Raw genomic sequence first — 23,045 nt, 5'->3', positions numbered from 1 at the left:
GGTGCAAGGACAGCCCTTAACAGTTGAGGTCCAAATGTGGGCTGGCTCCAGGCCCACTCAGTGTGCTTTCCAGCAGGACAGGGCCTAGACATCAGGAGTGTGTGCTCCAAATCATCAAGCTGAATTATCACTGTCATCACGCATGCTCAGATGAGCCAGAAAACCTACTACCCCCAGCATAAGCAGAGCCAGGGTGTATGGAGTAACCTTATTTCTAAGTCAGGCAAAATTCTCAAGAGTCTAAATCAACTTTAACTTCCCAATTTGTGTCCCAGGACCAGCTTTCCTCCCACTTTGGTCCACTCCTTTCAGCTACTGACTTACTGTCACTAGGCAGTCATCTCTGTTTTGGTATAAATAGGGAGCCACATAGCATTTCTGGGTAAACCTGAGGGAGCCTGGAGACTCACATGTGGGGGGATCACCTTCCAGGGACAGCCAGCTGAAGGAGGAACTGGCGTTGGAGATGTCGGAGAGTGTGCGGCGGGCCAGCACCGCAGGCACGGGTGGCTTGGGGACATCATACCCATCCTCTTCATTTTCTGACTCCTCAGGGCCAGTGTTGGCATGGGCTGCAGCCAAATTCCCTTCACCTAGAGAAAAGTTTGTGCAGTTATCCTCTTTTTCTAACGTACTTCTCTAACATTTCAGGACAGGGACATCCACTCACCAAGCATATATAGCAGCAAACAGTTACTGAATATCCATTATGGGCCAAACACTGTGTGGCCGGGTGGGTAGAAATAAAAGAAACAAGGAACCTAAAATCTGCACCAATCCTGCAGCTCTACTTTTCTAAATATGTCAAAAGCTACCCTGGCCACGGTTAATGGCCACTGAAATCCAAGACTCAAGCACCACTTTACAGCATTCAGTCAACATTTTCATCTGCATTTCACCTTGGAAGATCAGCCAGAGGGCCCTGTTGTATGTACTGCCTTCTTGAACTTTCAACTTGGTAAGCTAGTTAATATGGGAATTGAGTATTCACCACCCACACACACAAGAATTTCATCAATGTTGAAAAGCAATGGGAGTACGAGGGAGCTAGCTGCCAGCACTGCAGGTCCAGGCTGTATAACACAACGGCCGCCAGGCCCTGGAAGGATGAAAAACCCAAATGGAACTGGCTGTGTGAATGAGAAATAAAAGAGAAGAAAGGCCTTTACTGCCATAGATCAAAGATATTTTGCAAAGAAAATTATTTAAGATTATTCCACTTAGATCAAGTTCTCACTGGCCAGACATTACTGGCTCATTCCTCCGGCACATCAATGATTGTTAAAGCAGCAGAACTGGGGACTTCCCTGGTGGTCCAGTGGCTAAGACTCCATGCCCCCAGTGCAAGGGGCCCAGGTCTGATCCCTGGTCAAGGAACTAAGATCCCACATGCTGCAACTAAGAGTTTGCACGCCACAACTAAAGATCCCACGTGCTGCAATTAAGACCCGGCATAGCCAAATGAATAAATAAATTTAAATAAGTAAATAAAGTAGCCGAATGACTACTCACCAAAGGTACCACTCTCTGTGACAGATGGCGCCACCTGGGACTGAATATTATACATGGCTTCGTATGTACAGCTATCGATCTGCTGGTCACAGTCACACGTTCTGTACCAGAAGGAAAGTGACATAATGATCTTCAGAAACAGAACTCTGTTATCTGCAAACTTACCAGGAGTCACTTATTCACAATATCTCTAGACCATGATTCTATCAAGATAACACTCTCCCTTTGCCAGTGTCACTACTAGTAAATATCATAAGATTGACTCCTATTATGAGTAACAGCTGTGTATGTTTTTGAAATTACAGTGATGCTGAAGAAACATTAAGTGGAACTGCTTACAGCTGCAAGAAGCTTAAAACATTAGCAGCTACACACATCTTTCGGCTTTATTTTTGGCTGGATAACGCCATGTGCAGGCAGCAAGCCAAGCAGGTGAGTGAGTCGGTGTCAACTGAATTCCCAAACAGGACTGTTGTGAACCTACCGTGAACTCTGTGCCATCTCCGGAGGCCACTTCACTTCTGGCTTTTGAAGTCCCACAGGCCTAGAGGAAGGAGTCATATACTCTGTGTCCTCCTCACTTTCACACTGCTCCCCAGGGGGCAGCTTTGGCACAGGAAGAGGTCTGGAAGAGGAAGAATTAAAAAACAGAAAAAGAAAACAAAAAGAATGAATTGCTTTGCAATTACCTGAAATAATTTGAAAATCACTGTGGCAGAAGAAATATATAACATCCTCAGATGTTCAAGAAACTCCTAGTAAAAAACAGCAGGCATGATTCTAAACACGTAAGAATGGCAATGAGTATATTACCTGTTGCCAATTACTGTCTGACTCTAGGTGGTAAGATTCTGCTAACTTTCTTTAGCATTGCTCACCTGTGTTTTTTAAATATTCTTATAACACATACTATTTTCACAAAGAGAAAAAGGTCATTAAAAGGGTGATCCAAAAATTTTAATTACAATTCTTTTTGTTGATGTTAATAAAAATATAAAATTGCACCATTTACTCATTAAGCATTTTGGCGATACATACTTTAAAACATTCACATTCTTCTGTCACAGTAATTCTACCTTGGCTGCATCTCTGGCTATGTAGAAAAATACACTGAAGTAAAGTCATTACATTAAAAGCTTTTAAACAAAATAAATATCCAACAACAGGAATGATTAAATATATGATGTCATAAGCTTGCGGGAGATAGTGAAGGACAGGGAAGCCCATGTGCTGCAGCCCATGAGGTCACAAAGAGTTGGATACGACTGAGCAACAACAAAATAGTCATATTATGTAATAATATACAATCATTAAAAGTGAGGATTTTGAAGAACTTTTTAACTGAAAGGAAGAAGTGCCCAATATATAATGCTAAGTTAAAAAAAAAGGGAAAACATAAAACTATACTGATGTAAAACATACATACATTTCACATGTCTACAGCCATGGCCAAGTAACAAGTATTGTCTGACTGTCTGCCTACAACAGCCAGCTATAAAAGCAGGAAACTATACAAAAGAAAGAAGCAAAGGCATATTCTCTTTCCAGAGGCAAGCATAATACATTGCAACAAGCCCCATATTAGAAGTTCTGAACTTGGGCTTTCTATGTAGTTTTCAACAGACTGAGGAGAGAGGGATTGGAATCTGGGAATACCATGATGGCCAAGACATAAGGAATCAAAAATCCTGGAGAAGGGAACAGTAGAGACACAGGTTTGAAATGCTGCCTGCAATTTTCCCTAGAGCTACTGTGAATCCTTAAACCATGTATGTATGGGACAAGATTCTGAGAAACCAAACAAAAAGCAGTAGCACTTTGGCTGTCTTGCCAAACTAGAGAGACAAAGTTCAAAGTAACAAATATGGCCTTTAAAATAGCTATAATTTATATGTTCAAGAAAAAAGAGAATTTTATTAGAAAGCTATACATGAAAAGTCTAGAACCTAAAAACACAGTATTTGTTAGATGGATTCTGGGGCAGATTAGAAACTGAAAAAAAAAAAAAGAAAGAAAAAGATTAGGCAAGTGAAATAGAGTAAGAACTATTCTAATTCAACTAAAGAGAGGAAAAAGAATGGAAAACATGGAAATGAGCAAAAGAGCTATACGAGGTATGATGAAAAGACTCAACTTTCAGGTAACTGGAGTCACAGAAGAGAAAGAGACTGCACTGTTTCAGTGTATCTGAAGAAACAGTACACACTGGAAACTAACACAACATTGTAAATCAACTATACTCCAATAAAAATTCTAAAAAAGAAAAAGGAAATAGTGGCTTGAGATTTTCTATGCTGATTTTTTTTTGTGGAGCAGTGGGGAGGTGGAGAGAAGGGGGCTGCACACCACGGCTTATAGGATTTTAGTTTCCCAACCAGGGACTGAACCCAGACTCTTGGCAGTGAGAGCACAGAATCCTAACCACTGGACCACCAGGGAATTCCCAGTGGCTGAGATTTTCTAAAACTGATTAAAAACATCAAATGACAAAATCCATAAACTCAAAAACTACATAGGCACAGTATAGTAAAACTGCTGGGATCCAAAGACAAAAAGGTGTTATAAGCAGTCAGAAAAAGAAACATTACCCTTAAAGGAGCAACATTACTCTCATTTTCCAACAGAAGCAATAAAAGTCAGAAGGCGGTGTGATGATATTTTTAAAGTGCTGAAAGACATGGGTTTGAATTGCACTGGTCCACTTTTATGCACATTTTCCCCATAAATGCATACTATAGTACTACATAATCCACACAGTTGGTTGAATTTGGATGCAAAACTGTGGATACAGAGGGCACACTGTAGTTATATCTGGATATTCCAATACATAGTGGGTTGGTGCCCCTAACTTCTGAATTGTTCAAGGGTTGACTGTACTATATTTAGTAAAAATATCTTAAAAAAATGAAAGATAAAAGATATTTTAAGTCAAAGAAAATTTAAGTGAATCCATTAATAGAAGATACACTAACACACCCTCCTCTTTCTCTCCCTCTGCTGCTCTAAAGGAAGTTATTTAGGCAGGAGGAAAAAGATTTCAGATGGAATAGTGGCAAAGCAGGAAGAAATGAAAATACTAGAGGATAAATACGTGGAAATTTAAATGTCCTTGAAGTGTTAAGAGGCCCTGATTTCAAGTGGACTCTAATGATCATGAGTCAAAGGTATATGTTGGAATCCCAAGGATAACTGTTAAAAGAATATAAGGAGTGAAATGGTATAATAAAAAGTATTTTACTCCCAAAGAAAGAAAATAGGAAAAAAAAAATGAGCAAAGACAGGACAAATGGGGGAAAGAGTAGGGAACAAATATTTTAAAACAAAAATGCTGGACTGGATTTAAGGGGGAAAAAAGCCAACAAGTATATCTATATATACTGCTTATGAGAAACATACCTTCAAACATCCCTTCAGTAGGAAAGTTGAAAGTAAAAGGATGGAGAAAGATCAAGCCAACACTAAAAGAGAGCTGAGTCCAGGGGTTAGGTAGGACTCTGATACAGACATTTTAATATATAAGTCAAACTCCATGGGGTCACAAAGAGTCAGACAGGACTTACGCAACTGAACAATAACAATAAAGCAGACTAAGGCTGGTTAGAAGCACAGAGAGTAAATGGAGTAACAAGAACAATTATTATTTAGTCAATAATTCTACATTTCTATGTACCCTAATTACACAGACTAAATACACATACAAGTGGACAGAAATAAGCAGAAAAAGAAGAGACCCACAATTATAGGTGGAGTTATTAACATAACGTCTCTTAGTATTTGACAGAACATGTAAACTAAAAAAAAAAATCAGCAAGGAGATAGTACATTTGAATACAATTAACAAACTTGACATATACAGAATATTGTGCCCAACAACTGCAGAATATTCATTTTTATAAAATGAAGGTGGTAATAACACATATGGAATTTACCATAAACCAGTCAATAAAGAAGGTCCCACAAATAGCACAAATTTAAATCACAGGGTATGGTTTCTGACCACACTAGAAGGAAGCTAGAATGCAGGAACAGAGAAATAACTAGAAAATCTTCCAATATTTGAAAATCAAGGAACATATAAACAACTGATGAGTCAAAGAAGAAATCACAAATGGAAAATCATCATAAAATTTGAAGTGAATGATAAAAGAAAACATGACATATCAAAATTTGCGGTTTACAGCTACAGCATCTGTTATGGACTGAATGTTTGTATCCTTCCCAAAACTACTGTGTTGAGGCCCTAATCCCCAGTGTGGCTATATGTGAACATGGGGCATCTAAAGCAGTAACTAAGGCTGGATGAGGTCATGAGGATGGGCCCCAACCCAACGGGACAGTGTCCTGATATGAAGAGACACCGGAGAGCCTGCTGTTGCTCTCTATACCTCTCCCTCGACACACGTATGAAGGAAAAGCCATGTGAGAACATAGTGAGAAGGTTATGCAAGCATGTAAGCCAGTAAGAGATTCCTCACCAGAAACCAAATATGCTGACATCCTGATAGATCTTGGACTTCCAGTGGCCAGAACCATGAGAAAATTAAATTCTGCTGCTTAAGCTGCCCAGTCTGTATGCAGTATTTTGTTATGGCAGCCTGAGCAGATTAACACAGCATCCAGCTCATGGAGCTAGAAAAATAACAAATAAAGCCTAAAGAAAGTTGGAAGAAAAAAATATAAGAGGAGAAAGCAATGAAACAAAAAGCAGATACTCAGTGAGGATTCTGGGAAGATGGTAGGAGTTGTCTGAGGTAACCCTTTTGGAACTCCAGAGTCTGTTGAAAGCTTGTAACTGCCAGGTAAAGGTCAGGATGCTAAACTGCTATTAATTTCAGTTCTTAGCATAGTGGCAGCTATCCATTCCCAACTCTTGTCACAGGGCAGAGAGCTGTACAAATGTTCCTCAAGTAGCCTGCACATAACATTCAGGAGTCAAGGTGGACAAAAAGGACTCACCCCCTCAAATATTGGGAATCTCTGTTCTGATCACGGACTGCTGCTCCCTCCTGTTCACAGAGGTGCTAGCAAAGGGGCAGGAGCAGCAGCCACTGCTGCTGCACCTCCCTGAATTGTTGTAAGTCCCTCTCATTCTGGCTGAAGTGACTTCCGTGAGATTTAAAGGAAGATGTGGGGAAAAATCAAGAGAACCATGTGGAACAAAATGAAGGTATCAACAGAGACAGAATAAACCTAAGAAGAAACAAAAAAGAAATTCTAGACTGAAAAGTACAAGTGAAATGAAAAAAAAAAATTCACTAGAGGGATTCAAAGGTAGACTTGAGCAGCGAGGAGAAAGAATCAGTGAACTTGAAGAGAGAACAACAGAAATCAAGGCTGAGGAATAAACAGAAAGAAAAAAAGAGTGAAGAAAACCAAACAGAGTCTAAGGGAGCTGTGGGACATACCACCACCAAAGGACCAACATTCACACTGTGGGAGTCCTAGAAGGAGAGAGAGAGAAAGGGGCAGAGCGAACAGATGACAAAATAAGGGCCCCAAACTTCCCAACTCAGTGAACACAAGCATCTGAGAAGTTCAACAAACTCCAAGTAAAAGGAACTCAAAAAGACTCACACTCTTAAAAGACAAGGATAAAGAAAGAAGCAAATCATTACACATGAGGGATCCTCAATGAGATTATGAGCAGACTTCTCATCAGAAACCTTAGAGGCCAGAAGACAGTCGGCTGATATATTCAAAATGCTAAAAGAAAGGAAGCCCTCAACCAAGAATCCTACACAGGCATACCTTATTTTATTGCACTTCACAGACGGCATTTTGTTGTTTTTTTTTAATATAAATTGAAGACCTGTGGCAACTCTGTATTAAGCAAGTCTACTAGCACCGTTTTTCTAATAGCATTTTCTCACTTCATGTCTGTGTGCCACATTTTGATAGTTCTCAAGATATTTCAAGATTTTTCATTATTATATTTGTTATAGTGATCTGTAATCAGTGATCTCTGATATTACTATTGTAAAAAGATTATGACTTACTGAAGGCTCAGGTGATGGTTAGAATATTTTAGCGATGAAACATTTTACATTAAGATGTGTGTGTGTGTGTGTGTGTGTAGGACATAATGCAACTGCACACTTAATAGACTACAGCTGAGTGTAAACATAACATTTATATATACTGGGAAACCAAAACCAAAGAATTCAGGTGTCTCACTTTACTGCAATATTCACCTTAATGCAGGTCTGGAACCAAACCACAGTTTCTCTGAGGTGTGCCTGTACCTGGTAAAATTGCTTCCAAAAGCGAGGGAGAAATCAAGATATTCCCAAATAAACAAAAGCTGAGGGAACACATGACCACTAGACCTGCCCTGCAAGAAATGCCCAAGTAAGTCCCGCAGGGTGAAATGAAAACACTAGACAGTAATTTCAAGCTGTATGGAGAAATAAAGACTTGCATAAAAGGTAAATACACGGAGTTATAAAAGCTAGTATTGTTGTAAGAGTGTTTTGTAACTGTACCTTTTTTTTTTTCTACATGGTTTAAGAGACCAATGCATTTAAAAGGAAAAAAATCCATAATTAACAGTGTAAAAGCCAGTATTACTGTAACTTTGGTTGGTAACTCCACATCTCTTTTTCTGTATAAATTTTAGGAAACTAATGCACTTAAAAGAACTAGATCATAAACTAGTTTAAAAGAACTAGGGGCACATAATATATAAAGATGTAATTTAGTGACTCAACAATCAAAGGGGTGTGGTGGAGCAGTAAAGGAGCAGAGATTTTACATGCTACTGAAGTTAAGCTGGTATAAATTCAAATTATACTGTTACAGCTTTGGGATGTTACATGTAATCCCTATGGTAACCACAAAGAAAGAATCTATAGAACATACACAAAAGGAAATGAGAAAGGAACTTAAAACATTTCACCACACACAAAAAAAACTAATGCAGGAAATGAGGGACAAAAACTACAGGGAATAAATACAAAAAACAAACAGCACAATGACAGAAGTCCCTCCACATCAGTCAGTCAGTCAGTCAGTCAGTCAGTCAGTCAGTCAGTTCAGTCGCTCAGTCGTGTCTGACTCTTGGCGACCCCGTGAATCGCATCACGCCAGGCCTCCCTGTCCATCACCAGCTCCCAGAGTTTATCCCAACTCATGTCCATTGAGTCAGTGATGCCATCCAGCCATCTCATCCTCTGTCGTCCCCTTCTCCTCCTGCCCCCAATCCTTCCCAGCATTAGGGTCTTTTCCAATGAGTCAACTCTTTGCATCAGGTGGCCAAAGTATTGGAGTTTCAGCTTCAACATCAGTCCTTCCAATGAACACCCAGGACTGATGTCCTTCAGGTTGGACTGGTGATCTCCTTGCAGTCCAAGGGACTCTCAAGAGTCTTCTCCAACACCATAGTTCAAAAGCATCAATTCTTTGGTGCTCAGCTTTCTTTATAGTCCAACTCTCACATCCATACATGACCACTGGAAAAACCATAGCCTTGACTAGACAGACCTGTGTTGGCAAAGTAACATCTCTGTTTTTTAATATGCTGTCTAGGTTGGTCACAACTTTCCTTCCAAGGAGTAAGCATCTTTTTAATTTCATGGCTGCAATCACCATCTGCAGTGATTTTGGAGCCCCCAAAAATAAAGTCTGACACTGTTTCCACTGTTTCCCCATCTATTTCCCATGAAGTGATGGGACCAGATGCTATGATCTTAGTTTTCTGAATGTTGAGCTGTAAGCCAACTTTTTCACTCTCCTCTCTCACTTTCATCAAGAGGCTTTTTAGTTCCTCTTCACTTTCTGCCATAAGGGTGGTGTCATCCGCATATCTGAGGTTATTGATATTTCTCCCGGCAATCTTGATTCCAGCTGTGCTTCGTCCAGCCCAGCGTTTCTCATGATGTACTCTGCATAGAAGTTAAATAAGCAGGGTGACAATATACAGCCTTGACGTACTCCTTTTCCTATTTGGAACCAGTCTGTTGTTCCATGTTCAGTTCTAACTGTTGCTTCCTGACCTGCATACAGGTTTCTCAGGAGACAGATCAGGTGGTCTGGTATTTCCATCTCTTTCAGAATTTTCCACAGTTGATTGTGATCCACACAGTCAAAGGCTTTGGCATAGTCAATAAAGCAGAAATAGATGTTTTTCTGGAACTCTCTTGCTTTTTCAATGATCCAACAGATGTTGGCAATTTGATCTCTGGTTCCTCTGCCTTTTCTAAAACCAGCTTGAACATCTGGAAGTTCACGGTTCACGTACTGGTGAAGCCTGGCTTGGAGAATTTTGAGCATTACTTTACTAGCGTGTGAGATGAGTGCAATTGTGCAGTAGTTTGAGCATTCTTTGGCATTGCCTTTCAATTGCTTTAAATATAAATGAGCTAAACTCTCCAATAAAAGACAGAGACTGGCAAAATGGATTAAAACACACAATCCAATGATATGCTATCTATAAGAGACTCACTTGAGACTCCATGACACAAACAGGCTGAAAGCCAAAGGATGGAGAAAGTTATTCTGTGCAAGTAGTAACCAAAGGGGTGTGGGGAGGAGGGACCTATGCTAATATTCAGACACAATAGACTTTCAGTCAGAAAAGGTTACAAGAGACAAAGAACATTATATAAACTGGAAGATTTAACAATTATAAACATTTATACACCTAATGACAGACCATCAAAATATCAAAATATGAAGCAAAACCTGACACAATGGAAGGGAGAAACAGACAGCTCCACAATAACAACTGGAGATTTCAACACCCCACTCATGATCAGGGACAGAACAATCAAATATAAGATAAGTAAAGAAACAAAGGACTTAATACAATAAACCAATTAGATGTAACAAACACAAAAAAAACTCTACTCAACAATAACAGCACACATGCTCTTCTCATGTACAAACAGGACACCTTCCAGATGGACAATATGTTAGGCCACAAACTAAGTCTCAATAGATTTTATTTTTTTTAATAAATTTATTTATTTTATCAATAGATTTTAAAAGATATCATATAAAATATTTTCTTTAATCACAACAGATGAAGTTACAAATCAATAAAAAAAAAGTAACACTGAAAAGTCACAAAACTGTGGAAATTAAATGATACACTCCTGAATAACTGTGTAGCTGAAACCATACTGGCTCCATTCTGTGAGCTCCATCTTACACCTGCAGTCCCACGCCTTCCCCCTCTCTGTGACTGGGCTTTAGCCTGCTCACAAGGAATATGCCCAAGCCAGGTAAGTTCTCTATCAACTTTTACCTGTGTTTCATCTGATATGAAAACTGGAAGAATACCTTTGGCTGGCATAGATGATTAATGGTCTGTGAGGAATAATGGCAACAGACACCCCCCCCTTCGCCCCACCCAGTTCCTACTGCTGCAGACACACTTCTCCTTTAGGAGTCAGATTCTATCTTTAGCTTTAGCCCCTTTATACTCCCTTGTTCCCCTTTCAGTGACGTGCAGTGCAGCTACAAGTGCCTCTGGATGGTTGTCTGCCCAATACTGCCTGTACCTAAGTTTCCCACAATACACTTCACGTTGTACCTTATTTCACTTTTTTGGTCTCAAAGTTCCTTCTCATTTTTTGTTGTTGGAAGAGGATGTTTGCTATGACCAGTGTGTTCTCTTGACAAAACTCTCTTAGCCTTTGCCCTGTTTCATTTTTACTCCAAACTTGCCTATTGCTCCAGATATCTCTTGACTTCCTACTTTTGCATTCCTACTATGTACATATACAAAGAGAAAATAATGGAAAGAAGCAGTCCAATACATGATAATTTTTACATAATAGAAATACAGGTCAATTTTTAAATTCTTTACAACCCTCTGGGTTTTCTAAATTGCCTATAAATAAGTTGTTTGAAAGTATCAACTCCACTGTATGAAATACAGTTTTAGTAAACTTACCTGGCAGCCAGAGAATAAATGGCATTGGCAGATGCAGAAGGTTTGATTTTGGGATGCTCACACTCTGCACCTGCTAATGGGCTGCTATTCATATTCTGGAAAGAAAAGTGTTAAAAAAAAAATTCTTAATATAGCTAAGCATCTCCTCTTATTTAATCTATTCAAAATAACAAGAACAGTCATATAGACAGAGACCTCATCCTCAATGCCATGCTTTGGGCTTATTATATGTGACAAAAGTATAGTTGAAGGTTCGAATATAAGGGTTAGGGAGGATAGATCTAAAAATGAGGTAAGGAAATGAGGGTTTTTTTTGTTTTAATTCTATCAAGATTTGAGGAAACTGGCTGTCTGCACAAATACCACTGTAGCTTTAAAAATCTACATATTTTTCTATAATGATGCCACTGAAAGTCAACCCTAATCCACTCTCACTAATTAAGACTGCCTATCCCATAAATGCTACTTAAATGCGAAGTTCCTTCCCCTTTCCCTTTCAACCAAGAAATCCACAGTTCATTTAAGGACCACAGCATTTCTCAACTTTACCCTCCAATTCCATCTTCTTCTTGGGTTTCTAACTACCCACTGGCTATGTCAAATTCAACACGTCTATCCCTAGTTAGCCAGGTTAAAAACCTCTGGGGTGTATGCATATGTGTATATATGTATATGCGACCTCTCATCCTTTTTTCCACCAAGCAACTACTTTCAAGACTCACTGGGTCTTTGTTTCATGCTCTCTAAAGTCTCTACCTAATCAGGCTCCCCCTTCTGCTCCTGGACCAGGAGTCTCCCTCTCATTTACCCTGTACCAGCTATGCAGAACCCCTCTGTGATTACAACCACAGACTCTCCCAAACTCATCTGCTTTCCCTCCATCCCCTGTTGCTCTAAGTCTTTGCTCAGAAATGTAAGCTATCCCTCATGTACCTCCCCATCCCAACTCCAGCTTTCTCTACACTGTTTTCACCCTATTTTTCTCCACAGCATTCATTGGCATTCAACACCTTTTATATTTTATAGTTTATCCTGTTTATTTTCCATCCTTCCTCCAGTAGAACGTAAATTTTTTGAGGGCAAGATTTTTTGCTGAGTGCATAAAGAACCAACAAGAGAAGAAATACACTTCTCTCATCCCCAGTTCTATCCCTTATCTCCTGCTTATCCAATGGACTGCTAACCTGTCTTTTTTCAATCCATTCTCTTTCTAATCCATTCTGCATACTATTCCTAGATTTCTCTCTCTAAGCCATCATTTTGGTCACATTATTGCACTCATTTAATCTTCATGTACTATTCATTTATATCAAATAAATTCTAATTCTTCTGGGAGGGTGCCCTCTAATCTAGCAGCAATGTTCCTTTCTAGCCCCCTTTCCTACTCTAATACATAAAACTTCTCCTCCTCTCAAACACTTCTTATTCCACAATACATCTTAAGCATTTCTGTCATTGTAGGTCTATCTTAAAACAGTATCCACTTTGGAAAGAATACTTCAAATTCAGATGCCACTCTTCTCGTAAAGCCCTCATGATTGCTCTATCTGGAAATAACCTTTTCTTTCTCTAAAATTAAAGTGTTTTCTATTTATACAACTCATGGCAGAAATATGCTTATTGCATTAATAAACATATTAACAGATATCAGTTCAGTTCAGTTCAGTCGCTCAGTCGTGTCCGACTCTTTGTGACCCCATGAATTGCAGCACGCCAGGCCTCTCTGTCCATCACCAACTCCCAGAGTCTACCCAAACCATGTCCATCGAGTCAGTGATATACTTCTTGAAAATAGGGATTATATTACCTCTGAATCCAGTACAAAACATACCATAGAACATTCCCCATCAATGTCATCCACAAATATTTGTTACTACGATAAATAATTTCAAAATCAGGACTCACCATGGAGGTATCCAGACTGAATGTGCTTCCAAGCCTAGGCATATCGGTTCTGGGTTCCATTTGTGAGGGCAATGAAAATGGAAGTGAATGCCGGTTGGTTAATTCTCTCCCTGTCCAGGGATCACTAGGGTTTGGGGCAACTACTGGTACTTTGGGGATTGGCCGATGCAGCCATGAAGTTTCACCAATGCGGCCAGAGGGGACAGGGGGCAGTTTGTCTCTGGATGGACAGTCGCCTGGTGTACAAGGCAAGGGGCGTCTCTGAGGGCGGGTTTCTGCTCCACCAGAATACGGCCGGTCTGGAGGGGGTGGCGGTGGAAGATCTCGAAGAGTGGGAGGTATTGGTAATGGTTTGTCCTTATGAAGAGAGCCAGAAGGAGCCTATGGAAGCATGATGGAAGCAATCAAATTCCACTAATCCACAAAAAAGAATCAGAAAAAACTGTAGAAATGGATAATGCTTTACCTTAGAAGCAGTTCCAAGACCAGAAGCACTTGAAGGGATAGATATTCGCTGCTGTAGAAGGTCAAGTCGTGGTGGCACTGGGGGAAGGGAAGCTTGTGGGGCCATGGAGAATGGAGAAGGAGGTCGTTCCACCTAATACAAGTACAAATTTCCTAATAGGTTATTCTTGTTTGGAGGAGGGGTAACTCTCAACTCCTAAAGATGTAAACAAGTACAATATGAACAGTGAATATACCAATGAGCCTGACTTTGGTTTACAGAAGCGCTTTCTGAATTATTTTTATCTTGCCATAAGAGGGCGCTCTCAATCACAAAAGTACCACAAAGATACAAGCTACAAAGCTTATATCTAGAAACTGCTGTGCTGTAAGAAGCTTCCAAGCTTATAATTTTAAAAAACTTTATGACTTCCCATCTCTTAATCTTCAGAAGAAGAAAAATCTTTTCAAGATTAAGAAAAGAAAGTCGTATTAAAGGAAAGGGATACACATTAATCTCTCAACAAATCATCTAGGAAAATAATGCTTAAGGAGCAGAATAAAGAAAGAAATCAAAGTAAAATAAACTCTCCAGAGGTTATTATGATTCAAAGAAAAAAAGAGATTTATAAAATAAAGTGATCGATGGTATTATTAAAAAGCATCTTGTGTTCTTCCAAAGAAAGGTTATTTTGATTCAGTAATTAAAAGGGATGATTTTTTTTGTCAATTTGTATTCCAAAAATTGTGCCAAATCAAAAGAAACAAATAAATGTATAACCTTTTCCATTTCCCTGCCCACAGCAGGGTGATGAATAGCTGATAAGCTTGTCCAAGTAGGCTGTCAAGAGATATACGAGAATTTATACAAAATACTACTTTGCATTTGCATTTCCTGAAAGCAAAACAGATGGAAAATAGGCAAATATGTATTACAAGCACTTATTTAAAATGACAGAAAAACAACCATCTCCATATTAAGTCCTATCATTAATGCCAGGAGGTGAATGAGGGAAAAAGCCTGCATTACAGGTTACTTGCTCTGACTCACGCTTAAGAACATGGCCTCCACGTCAATGGAGCATGAGCAGCACAACACCTCAAGGGTTAAGAAAGTGAAAAGTCACACTTACTCTCCCTCCATTATCAATATCTAGTCAGTCACTCTATCTTCCCCGGTGGCTCAGACAGTAAAGCGTCTGCCTACAATGCAGGTAGACTGGGTTCAACCCCTGAGTCAGGAAGACTCCCTGGAGTAGGAAATGGCAACCCACTCCAGTATTCTTGCCTGGAAAATCCTATGGACGGAGGAGCCTGGCGGGCTACAGTCCATGGGGCTGCAAAGAGTTGGACTGAGTGACTTCATTTTCTTTCTTTCTTTCACTGTATCTTGTTATTTTTCCACAAAAGAATGTCACATCTATATTTTCCTTTTCATTCTATTACCAACCTCAGACCTAATTTATCAAAAACACCTTCTAACGAGTCTCCCAACTTTCTAGTTTCTTATCTCGCCAAATCATTTTGCTCATCATTACCAGCTTAATCATCCTTAAATCCTCACTAGCTCAAAAACCATCCACCAGTAACTCCTACTTTCCCATGTCATAAAATGTCACTTTCCTGCCTGGCTTTCATGAGTCTAATTTGGTCTCCCTAACCAATAGCATTTTCTGTAATTCTCTATTTTGGAATTCCTACCTCCTTAACTTTCTTCAAGCTGTTTCTCAGTTTGGAAGGCCCTCTCTGCCTATTTTGATACCCCCCACCATCCACCCCTCCTTCTCATCCCTAAAGGGCAGAGGGTTGAGCTAATCAATCATATTCTTCAATTCATGCCTCAATATCATAACCAATCCCTAAAATGTTCTTTTATCTCAACATATAATAAAGCTCCAGAAAAGGATAAAAGCACATACAAGGAAGAAATTACAAAAAAACAAAAAAAGAGTATCTGCAAGACCTGAGGGATATAAATATCCATATAGAAAGTGTTCATTACATAGGCAGCCCAAAGAAAGAAAAGAAACCAGCCATAACCAGCCAAACAACAACACCCTTAAGTTTTCAGGGAATCAAGGATAAAGAAAATATTCTAAGGCTTCTGAAGACAGAGAGAAAGGAGGCACCAAAGAGCAAAAATATGCTAGAAACTAGAAGTCACTGAGGCTGTAACAATTCACAGAGGTGAAGTTTTTTTTTCAACCCAGTAAGTCTATATTTAGTCAGTTTGAGGGCTGAATAAAGATATCTGATGTCTCAAAAATTTCACCTCTCACCTTTTCACAGAAAGCTATTTTGAGAGCATACTCTACTCAAACAAGGAAGTTAAAGCAAGAAACAGAAAAACATGGGAGTTACGAAATCCAACACAGATGAGAGGCAATGAAGTCCCATGATGATGGCGAGGAGAGACCTCAGGGTGGCCGAATGCAGCACACTCAGTGAAAAACCAGTCCACACTGGAGCCAAAGCACAACAGACTCCCACACATCAGGATACTACATTACACAATATCTGCTTTATTAATATGTGCATAGAGTTTACTCCATAGAAAATTATATCGAGAGGGTATTTGGTAGTGACAGGTACAAAGTGAAAACTAAGGAAATAAATACAAATCAATTATTTCAGAAAAGTGGAAGGTTGTAAAACAAAGCAAAAGTAATCACATTATAGTATATTACTTGAAACAATAGGGAGCAAAAATCATTTAAACACTGAATACTGACTGAACCAAAAAACATTACAACTAACGACAGGCGGAAGTTAGGGAGTAGAAAGGAGGAAGGTAAGAGATTTAAATCCTTTTCTAAACACATAACTAATATTGAAAAATCAGGAGAAAGCAGTATAGCCTATGGCTAAGGAACAGTTTTAGGAATGGAAAAATCTGAATGGGACACAGGAGCTGGAGGAGATGGAAGCAGATAACCGACATTTTTAGCAATTCTTTTAAACTTTAAACAACAACAAAAAACCATGTGTATTTATCACAAGGATATTTTTAAAAGTAGATTCACTATTTTAAAAACAAATCAAAATTAAGCAACAAAACAACAAGCTACTGGGATGTGACGAAGCAGGTACTCTTCATAGTCTCATATACTTTAGGAGTGACCTTAGGACAAAAAATACAGGGAACAAATTTTAATGTCTATCCAAAAAAAGTTAGAGATATTTTTACTCCAATATTTTATCCATATAAAGTAGATAATGAACTATAAGGTACAAAGAATAAGATGAAACACCCATATAGAACCTACCTTTCAGCTAAAAAATGAAATACCATTGCTTTCTGAAATTCCCATATGCCCCACCACTAATTATATCCCTCTCCTTTCTCAAAGAGTTTAAATGGACATACTCTTATCTAGCAATCCGACTGTTAGAAATTCACCCTACAGACAGACTTGCAAAAGAACACCCATAAGGGTCAACTTCAAAAAACTAAAAATGTACTACTCAAATAGTCCAGATTTCCTCAACTATCCATATAGCATAGATACATTTATTAATTCCTGTTTCAATGTGTTTTTAATTCCCAAACATCCAAAGCAATTACTATGTGCTCAATTGTGAGTAGCCAATTACAAATGAGAGGTGACTCTTGCCTTCTAGGAACTTACAATGGGAAATGATTATATTTTTGGTCACACAACATGGTATGTGGGATCTCAGTTACCCAACAAGGGATCAAACCCAGCAGTGGAAGCAAGCAACTCTAACCACTGCCATGGAATTTCCAGGAAATACTTTAAATAAATTATTACCAGGTGGTAAGTTCTATGGCAGACATTTCATAGTATCCCAGAAACAATCAGCCAGACCTAGATTATATTTGGGTAAATATGTGTGAGTTAGGGGTAGGAGAAGGAGGGTCTAGTCTGGAAAGATTTCTCAGGATATGAAAACTGAGCTAAATCACATAGAAACTATCAAGACAAAAGCATGGAGAAATCTTTGATGATTCAGCTTCCACAAAACACAAAGTGGAAAGGATTATCAGGGCAAAGTGCCTAGAACAGAGAATGTACTTACTAACCCATTAAGTAATGAGAAGTCATTAAAGAGCATGAGGCAAAGGAATGAGATGATCAAGGTGTGTGTTGTAGATCAATGACTCTGGAAACAGGGAGAACCTATGCTTCTGAGAGCCTGAAATAAGGCAGTGGCATTGAGGACAGAGAGGAAGAGACAAACTGGACACAATCATTGAAGAGAATCCAACCCATCGTCTCAATATTTATTGAGCACCTACTATGTGCCAGGCAGCTGGGTGTTAATATAAACGAAAGATTCTTCTGTACCAAAAAATGCCTCCTATGAAAGTTGTAACAGCCTAAACTACAGAACTGACAGCACATTAGAACCTTTGTCTGCCCTATATTTATTAAAATCTTTGGTGACTGCCTTACTTTGAATTAGTGAATAAATCTCTGTTTTTATCCTACCACTGATGTAACAGAATTTGGTCACATCCTTTCTTGGCCTTTATCTTTCCTATCTTTACTAGGGCCTTTCTAGTTTGTTTAGTCTTTGTATGGTACCTCCTACCACCCTCCAATCACTTTAATTGCCATTTATTTAGTTGTTAACAAGGCCTCATTTCTCCTGCCTAAACTCCACTAGAGAAAAAAACAAGGAGAAAATATTCTAGTCACAGTAGCAAGACACAGTCCAGTTCTTTTACTCCCCCTTCATTTTCTCCACCAAGCTATCTGAGTAGAATCCAGTTCTAGGATACAGACAGTAAGAGCATGGGTCTTAAAGGTGGGATGCCTGGCCACAGATTCTGGTTCAACTTACTAGTTGTGTGACCTTCAGCAAATTTCTTAACCTCATTGTTCCTTGATTTCTTCAACTGCTGAATGAGAATAATAACAGCATCTACTCATAGGGTTACATGAATATGGATAAGTATAGGATTATGAGTTAAAGTAGTCAAGTATCTAGCATGGTTCTCGTTCACACGGTAAATGTTCAATAAATATTAGCTATTATTACTCCTTGCATTTTAGATGTTGTTAAGTGCTCTACTGCTTTAGGACACAGCTGATGATAGATTTTGCCACAATCTATTAAACTGTAGACTTACCTTGGCACCAGCCAATTCCTTCATCATGAAGAGAGAATCATCAGCTCGTTCATCGTCATCATCATCATAATTTGGGGAGGGAGCTCCCTCTGCTCCTTGCCTCAACAGGCTGCCACTTCCTCTAGGATCAAAGGGATCAACCACAATGGGCTCAGTACCTTTAATTTCACATCGGCAGAAAGGACAGCCCTGGCCTTCTGATTCCTACAAAGGAAACAGGAGATGGTGACAGACATATCTAAAAGTTCTTAAAATATTCGTCCACTAAAAATATAGTACCTAAAAATGAAAAAAGCACCAAAAGTTTAGAACCTACCCCACAAACCAGGCCATTCTTTACATCCATAAAGGATATACAATCCCCAATTCTTCATTGTGATTATTTAGCTGAGAAAAAACATGGTTTGAATCCATACCTGCCAGGATGTTAGACAGGATGTGCACATGAGGTGGCCACAGGGCTCAATCTTCACATCTTTATCATTCTCAGCACATATTTTACACAGTTGGAATGTAGAGCCCATCTCACAGTATAATTCATATTGCTCCTTTGATTAAAAAAGAAAAAGAGATTATTTGGTCTGCTACAAACATTTGTTGACTGAATGAATGAATGAATGAATGAATGCAACTATAAATGCTAAAAATAGGAAAACTGAAGATGGTTACTTGTAATACTAATCTTTGCTTGGAAATGGAGTGTCACAACAGTGAACAGGTAAAACAGAAAGCATCTAGTCTTGGTCCTATTTTAAGAAGCAGGGTTTAAAAAGAGACCACACACATGTAAATTCACTAATCTTGTCGATGGTTTAAAATTTTAAGTGTTCCAATCACTTAATATAATTCTGTCAGTTCTACAGAGTAATGTACAGAAGCTTGGGTCCAGCAATATGATTAAAATGGAAAACAAAACTCACCTGGGTCACTTTGATGTGGTCTTGGGGAGTTGGTTCACATAAGCCCGTCAGGTCAGGATTCTGATTCCGTCCATCAGGAAACAAATAGCTGTAAAAAGAGTAATCAATTTTGGGGGACTACTGAAGCCAATTTATCACTGCTTACTAGTACAGACAAATGTTATTTAGGAATTCTCTCACTCTAAAAGGGCAATTTAGGAGAAGTGCAAAGAGAAATTTTATTAGTACTTCAAAAAAATTAAATAACACGTATCAGTTCTAAGAAGATACTCTTCAAACACTGATATTCTTTCTCCAGGGTATCACAGGCTCTATTTTAATCAAGGCGTTGACAAGCTTTCCCTGTAAAGGGCCAGTTAGTAAATGTTCCAGGCTCTGCAAGCCACATAAGTCTATGTCACATATTCTTTTTTTTTTTTTAAAACAACACTCTGAAAAGGAAAAACTATCTTAGACACAGACCAAAAGACCTAGTCTGTGTGCCATAATTTACCAACTCCTATTTTTATCTGTGGATGACCACAGATTAAAGTGTGAATTCTCAGTTTAAAAAAATGACATCTGCTTCAACCAAAGACCTTAAAACGCCCTTGTTTACAGATTTAACACTAAGAGACACCAATCTGAAAGAAAAATAACAAGAAGCAAATTAAGCCACTGAGATCAACTCTACCAGGAAGCTTCTAGCATCAAATTGCTCTGATATCTGGTGAAGTACCCCTTTCAGTTCTAACATTACTGTAGAAAATGATGTGTAATGGAAAATGGATTTTCCTAATCACTTTAAAACACAAGTAGTTTTCTCATACCTGGTCAACTGTTAGTATTTTTAGTGCTTACCAACTGATAATCAATTTGAATCCCCAAAGGAATAGGAATTCTGGAATAAATAGGAACTTAAGTCATAAATATTAGCAGAGATTACAAAAATCCATAGCCTGAAGAAATTCTGCTGAATTAAAATGAAGTTAGGATGAAGGCCACTGGGCCTGCTACCATCAGGAACATCTAAATCATCCTAATTTTGCCTAGTCAAATAACTGGTAACATTTTCTGCTAATTGGTATAGAAATATATGTATTTTAAAATATTTATCTATTTATTTATTTGGCTGAGTCAGGTCTTAATTGCAGCATGGGAGATCTTCACTGTGTCACGAGGGATCTTTCACTGTGGCACTGAAATCTCTAGTTGCAGCATGAGGACTTAGATGCTCTGCAGCATGTGGGATCTTAGTTCCCCGACCATGTCCCTTGCACTGCAAAGCGAATTCTTAACCACTGCACCACCAAGTGACACAGACTTATGTGGTTTGCAAAGACTGGTGAGATATTTACTATCCGGGCCCTTCACAAAATAAGCTTATCAACCCCTTGATTAAAATAGAGCGTGTGGCATTGTGCCCTGGAGAAAGAATATCAGTGTTGGGAGGACAATACTGATGTTGTCAGGGTTGTAGTTGCTCACTCCTGTCCAACTCTTCGTGACCCTTTGGACTTTGGCCCACCAGGCACCTCAGTCCATGGGATTCTCCAACCAAGTGGGTTGCCATTTCCTTCTCCAGGGGATGTTCCCAACCCAGGGATCTAACCTGTGTCTCCCGTGTCTTCTGCACTGCAAATAGATTCTCTACCTGCTGAGCTCTAGGGGAGGCCCCTGTGTTTGGAGAGTACTGTATATTTTAAAATCTAATATAGACCTGAAAATAAGTTAACGTGTGGGAAAAAAAGAAAGATAAAATCTACTCAGGGTAACAATGGAAACAGTAAAGGAAAAAACAATTTCATTCAAGGAATCCTTTTTAAATAAAAACAGAAGTCCTACAGCAGTTGAAAATTCAAACAATATAAGCTGTTAATATGTTTCCTGAATCTTAACCTGTAGAGAAAACCTGGAATAAAGTCATTAATGATGCAGTTGCACAGCCCTAAGTTCCTAGACTTTAACAGATGATAAACAGTAGGTACTCACAAGCCTTCCCTGAAGCCATCAATCAGCGCTTGGAAGAGAGGTTTATTGTGAGGGATTGTCTGGAGAATGTTCCCATCAGCAGTGACATACCCAATAGCCCACTGACCCAGACGAGTACAGCTCAGCCGGAAAATGTAACTGAAAACAGAAACAAAACCTTGATTACATATGCTTGCATTAGGAGGGAAGATGAGACAGAGACGAAAATCAAAAAGACCATCAATAATAGATTCTTCAATGACTCCACACCAAAAGTAAAAGGCACAAAAGATTAATTCTTAAGTGGCTTGAAAGCATTTATCAAATCATAGTATCTGAATAAGTCAATTCCTCTGAAAACAGACATCAATCCTACCACAGAAATGTGGCCACTGGGGAACTAGAAAAGATCACGTTTCCTCCTTTTCAGCAAAAGTCACAGAATAAAATTCAGGTGAATAAACTTCTTTGCTTCATTCCACTGACCTGCCAGGTTTGTGAATGAATTTCTGGAGTCGCGCTTTCACTTCATCATATGTCAGGAAAGCCATGTAACCAGGATGAGTTACAGCAAGGCTATTCCAGTTCCTGAGCAAAGAGGACCAGGGCTAAGGAAACAAGAGATCAATCAGACCATCCGGCTCCAGACATACAACCAGCCTCAGAGCAATGAAGAACAAAAGGAAAAACTACCTCAATGCTCAAATATAAATTCTCCATTTAGTGTCACAAATTTTCAACCATATTATTACTTTAAGGGAAGACAAACATGTTTGGGAAATAAAAACTTTGAAAAGCTAAGAAGAAAATAAAACATGCTTATAGGGAGAAGCCTAACTGTACAAAATACAGAAAATTTTCAAGCAGCTCTAACCTGCTGGAGCTGTTAGAGTAATGATGAAGTTAAACAACAGACAAAAACAGAGAAAACAGGGCAAGGCCTGATGTGCAAGTAAGAAGTTCCAAATAAAAGTTTGTGCAAGGTAGCACATACACACATTATTTTTAGAAAAGGAAAGGAAGTTGTGAACCATCAATGCATCTCAATATTAGTCAAGAATTTAATACCACAGGAGAAAAAGCTGGAAACATACATAAATGTTCAGTAACTGAACTCAGTAAGTATATTATAACCATTTTTAGGGTAAAATACAACCATTAAAATAATGCAAAGAAAAAAAATGATGTAAAGAAGAATATTTAATAACAGAGAAAGATTATAAATATGAGGGGAATAAGCAGATTATATAGTTACTCTTTTTACAAATATATGTCCAAATGTTATTTTTTGAAAAGGTTTCCCTTCAGAAAAGTGGCAATA

At 38.7% G+C, this 23,045-nt stretch overlaps 1 protein-coding gene across 5 annotated transcripts in view; it reads right to left on the bottom strand.

The window, feature by feature from the left end:
* Positions 1-23,045, bottom strand: part of CBL (Cbl proto-oncogene) — an 89,857-nt gene that overhangs the window by 8,861 nt on the left and 57,951 nt on the right. For 3 of the 5 annotated variants that reach the window (XM_081541273.1, XM_081541274.1, XM_081541277.1), the window contains 11 exons: positions 22,211-22,332; positions 21,746-21,883; positions 19,775-19,862; positions 19,271-19,402; positions 18,855-19,058; positions 13,779-13,910; positions 13,313-13,693; positions 11,408-11,502; positions 1,997-2,137; positions 1,513-1,613; positions 411-593 (listed from right to left, as the gene is read on the bottom strand). In XM_081541273.1, coding sequence (XP_081397399.1) covers positions 411-593; positions 1,513-1,613; positions 1,997-2,137; positions 11,408-11,502; positions 13,313-13,693; positions 13,779-13,910; positions 18,855-19,058; positions 19,271-19,402; positions 19,775-19,862; positions 21,746-21,883; positions 22,211-22,332 — 1,717 coding nt within the window. The remainder of the gene's footprint in view (positions 1-410; positions 594-1,512; positions 1,614-1,996; positions 2,138-11,407; positions 11,503-13,312; positions 13,694-13,778; positions 13,911-18,854; positions 19,059-19,270; positions 19,403-19,774; positions 19,863-21,745; positions 21,884-22,210; positions 22,333-23,045) is intronic. The other 2 variants (XM_081541275.1, XM_081541276.1) reach the window with 2 other exon arrangements.

Source organism: Giraffa tippelskirchi, chromosome 11 (assembly GCF_054371585.1).
Source record: "Giraffa tippelskirchi isolate mGirTip1 chromosome 11, T2T-mGirTip1v1.2.pri, whole genome shotgun sequence".
NCBI classification, from domain to species: Eukaryota; Metazoa; Chordata; class Mammalia; order Artiodactyla; family Giraffidae; genus Giraffa; species Giraffa tippelskirchi.
The sequence above is the reverse complement of the archived record's forward strand: the minus strand, read 5'-3'. Positions and strand labels throughout refer to the sequence as shown.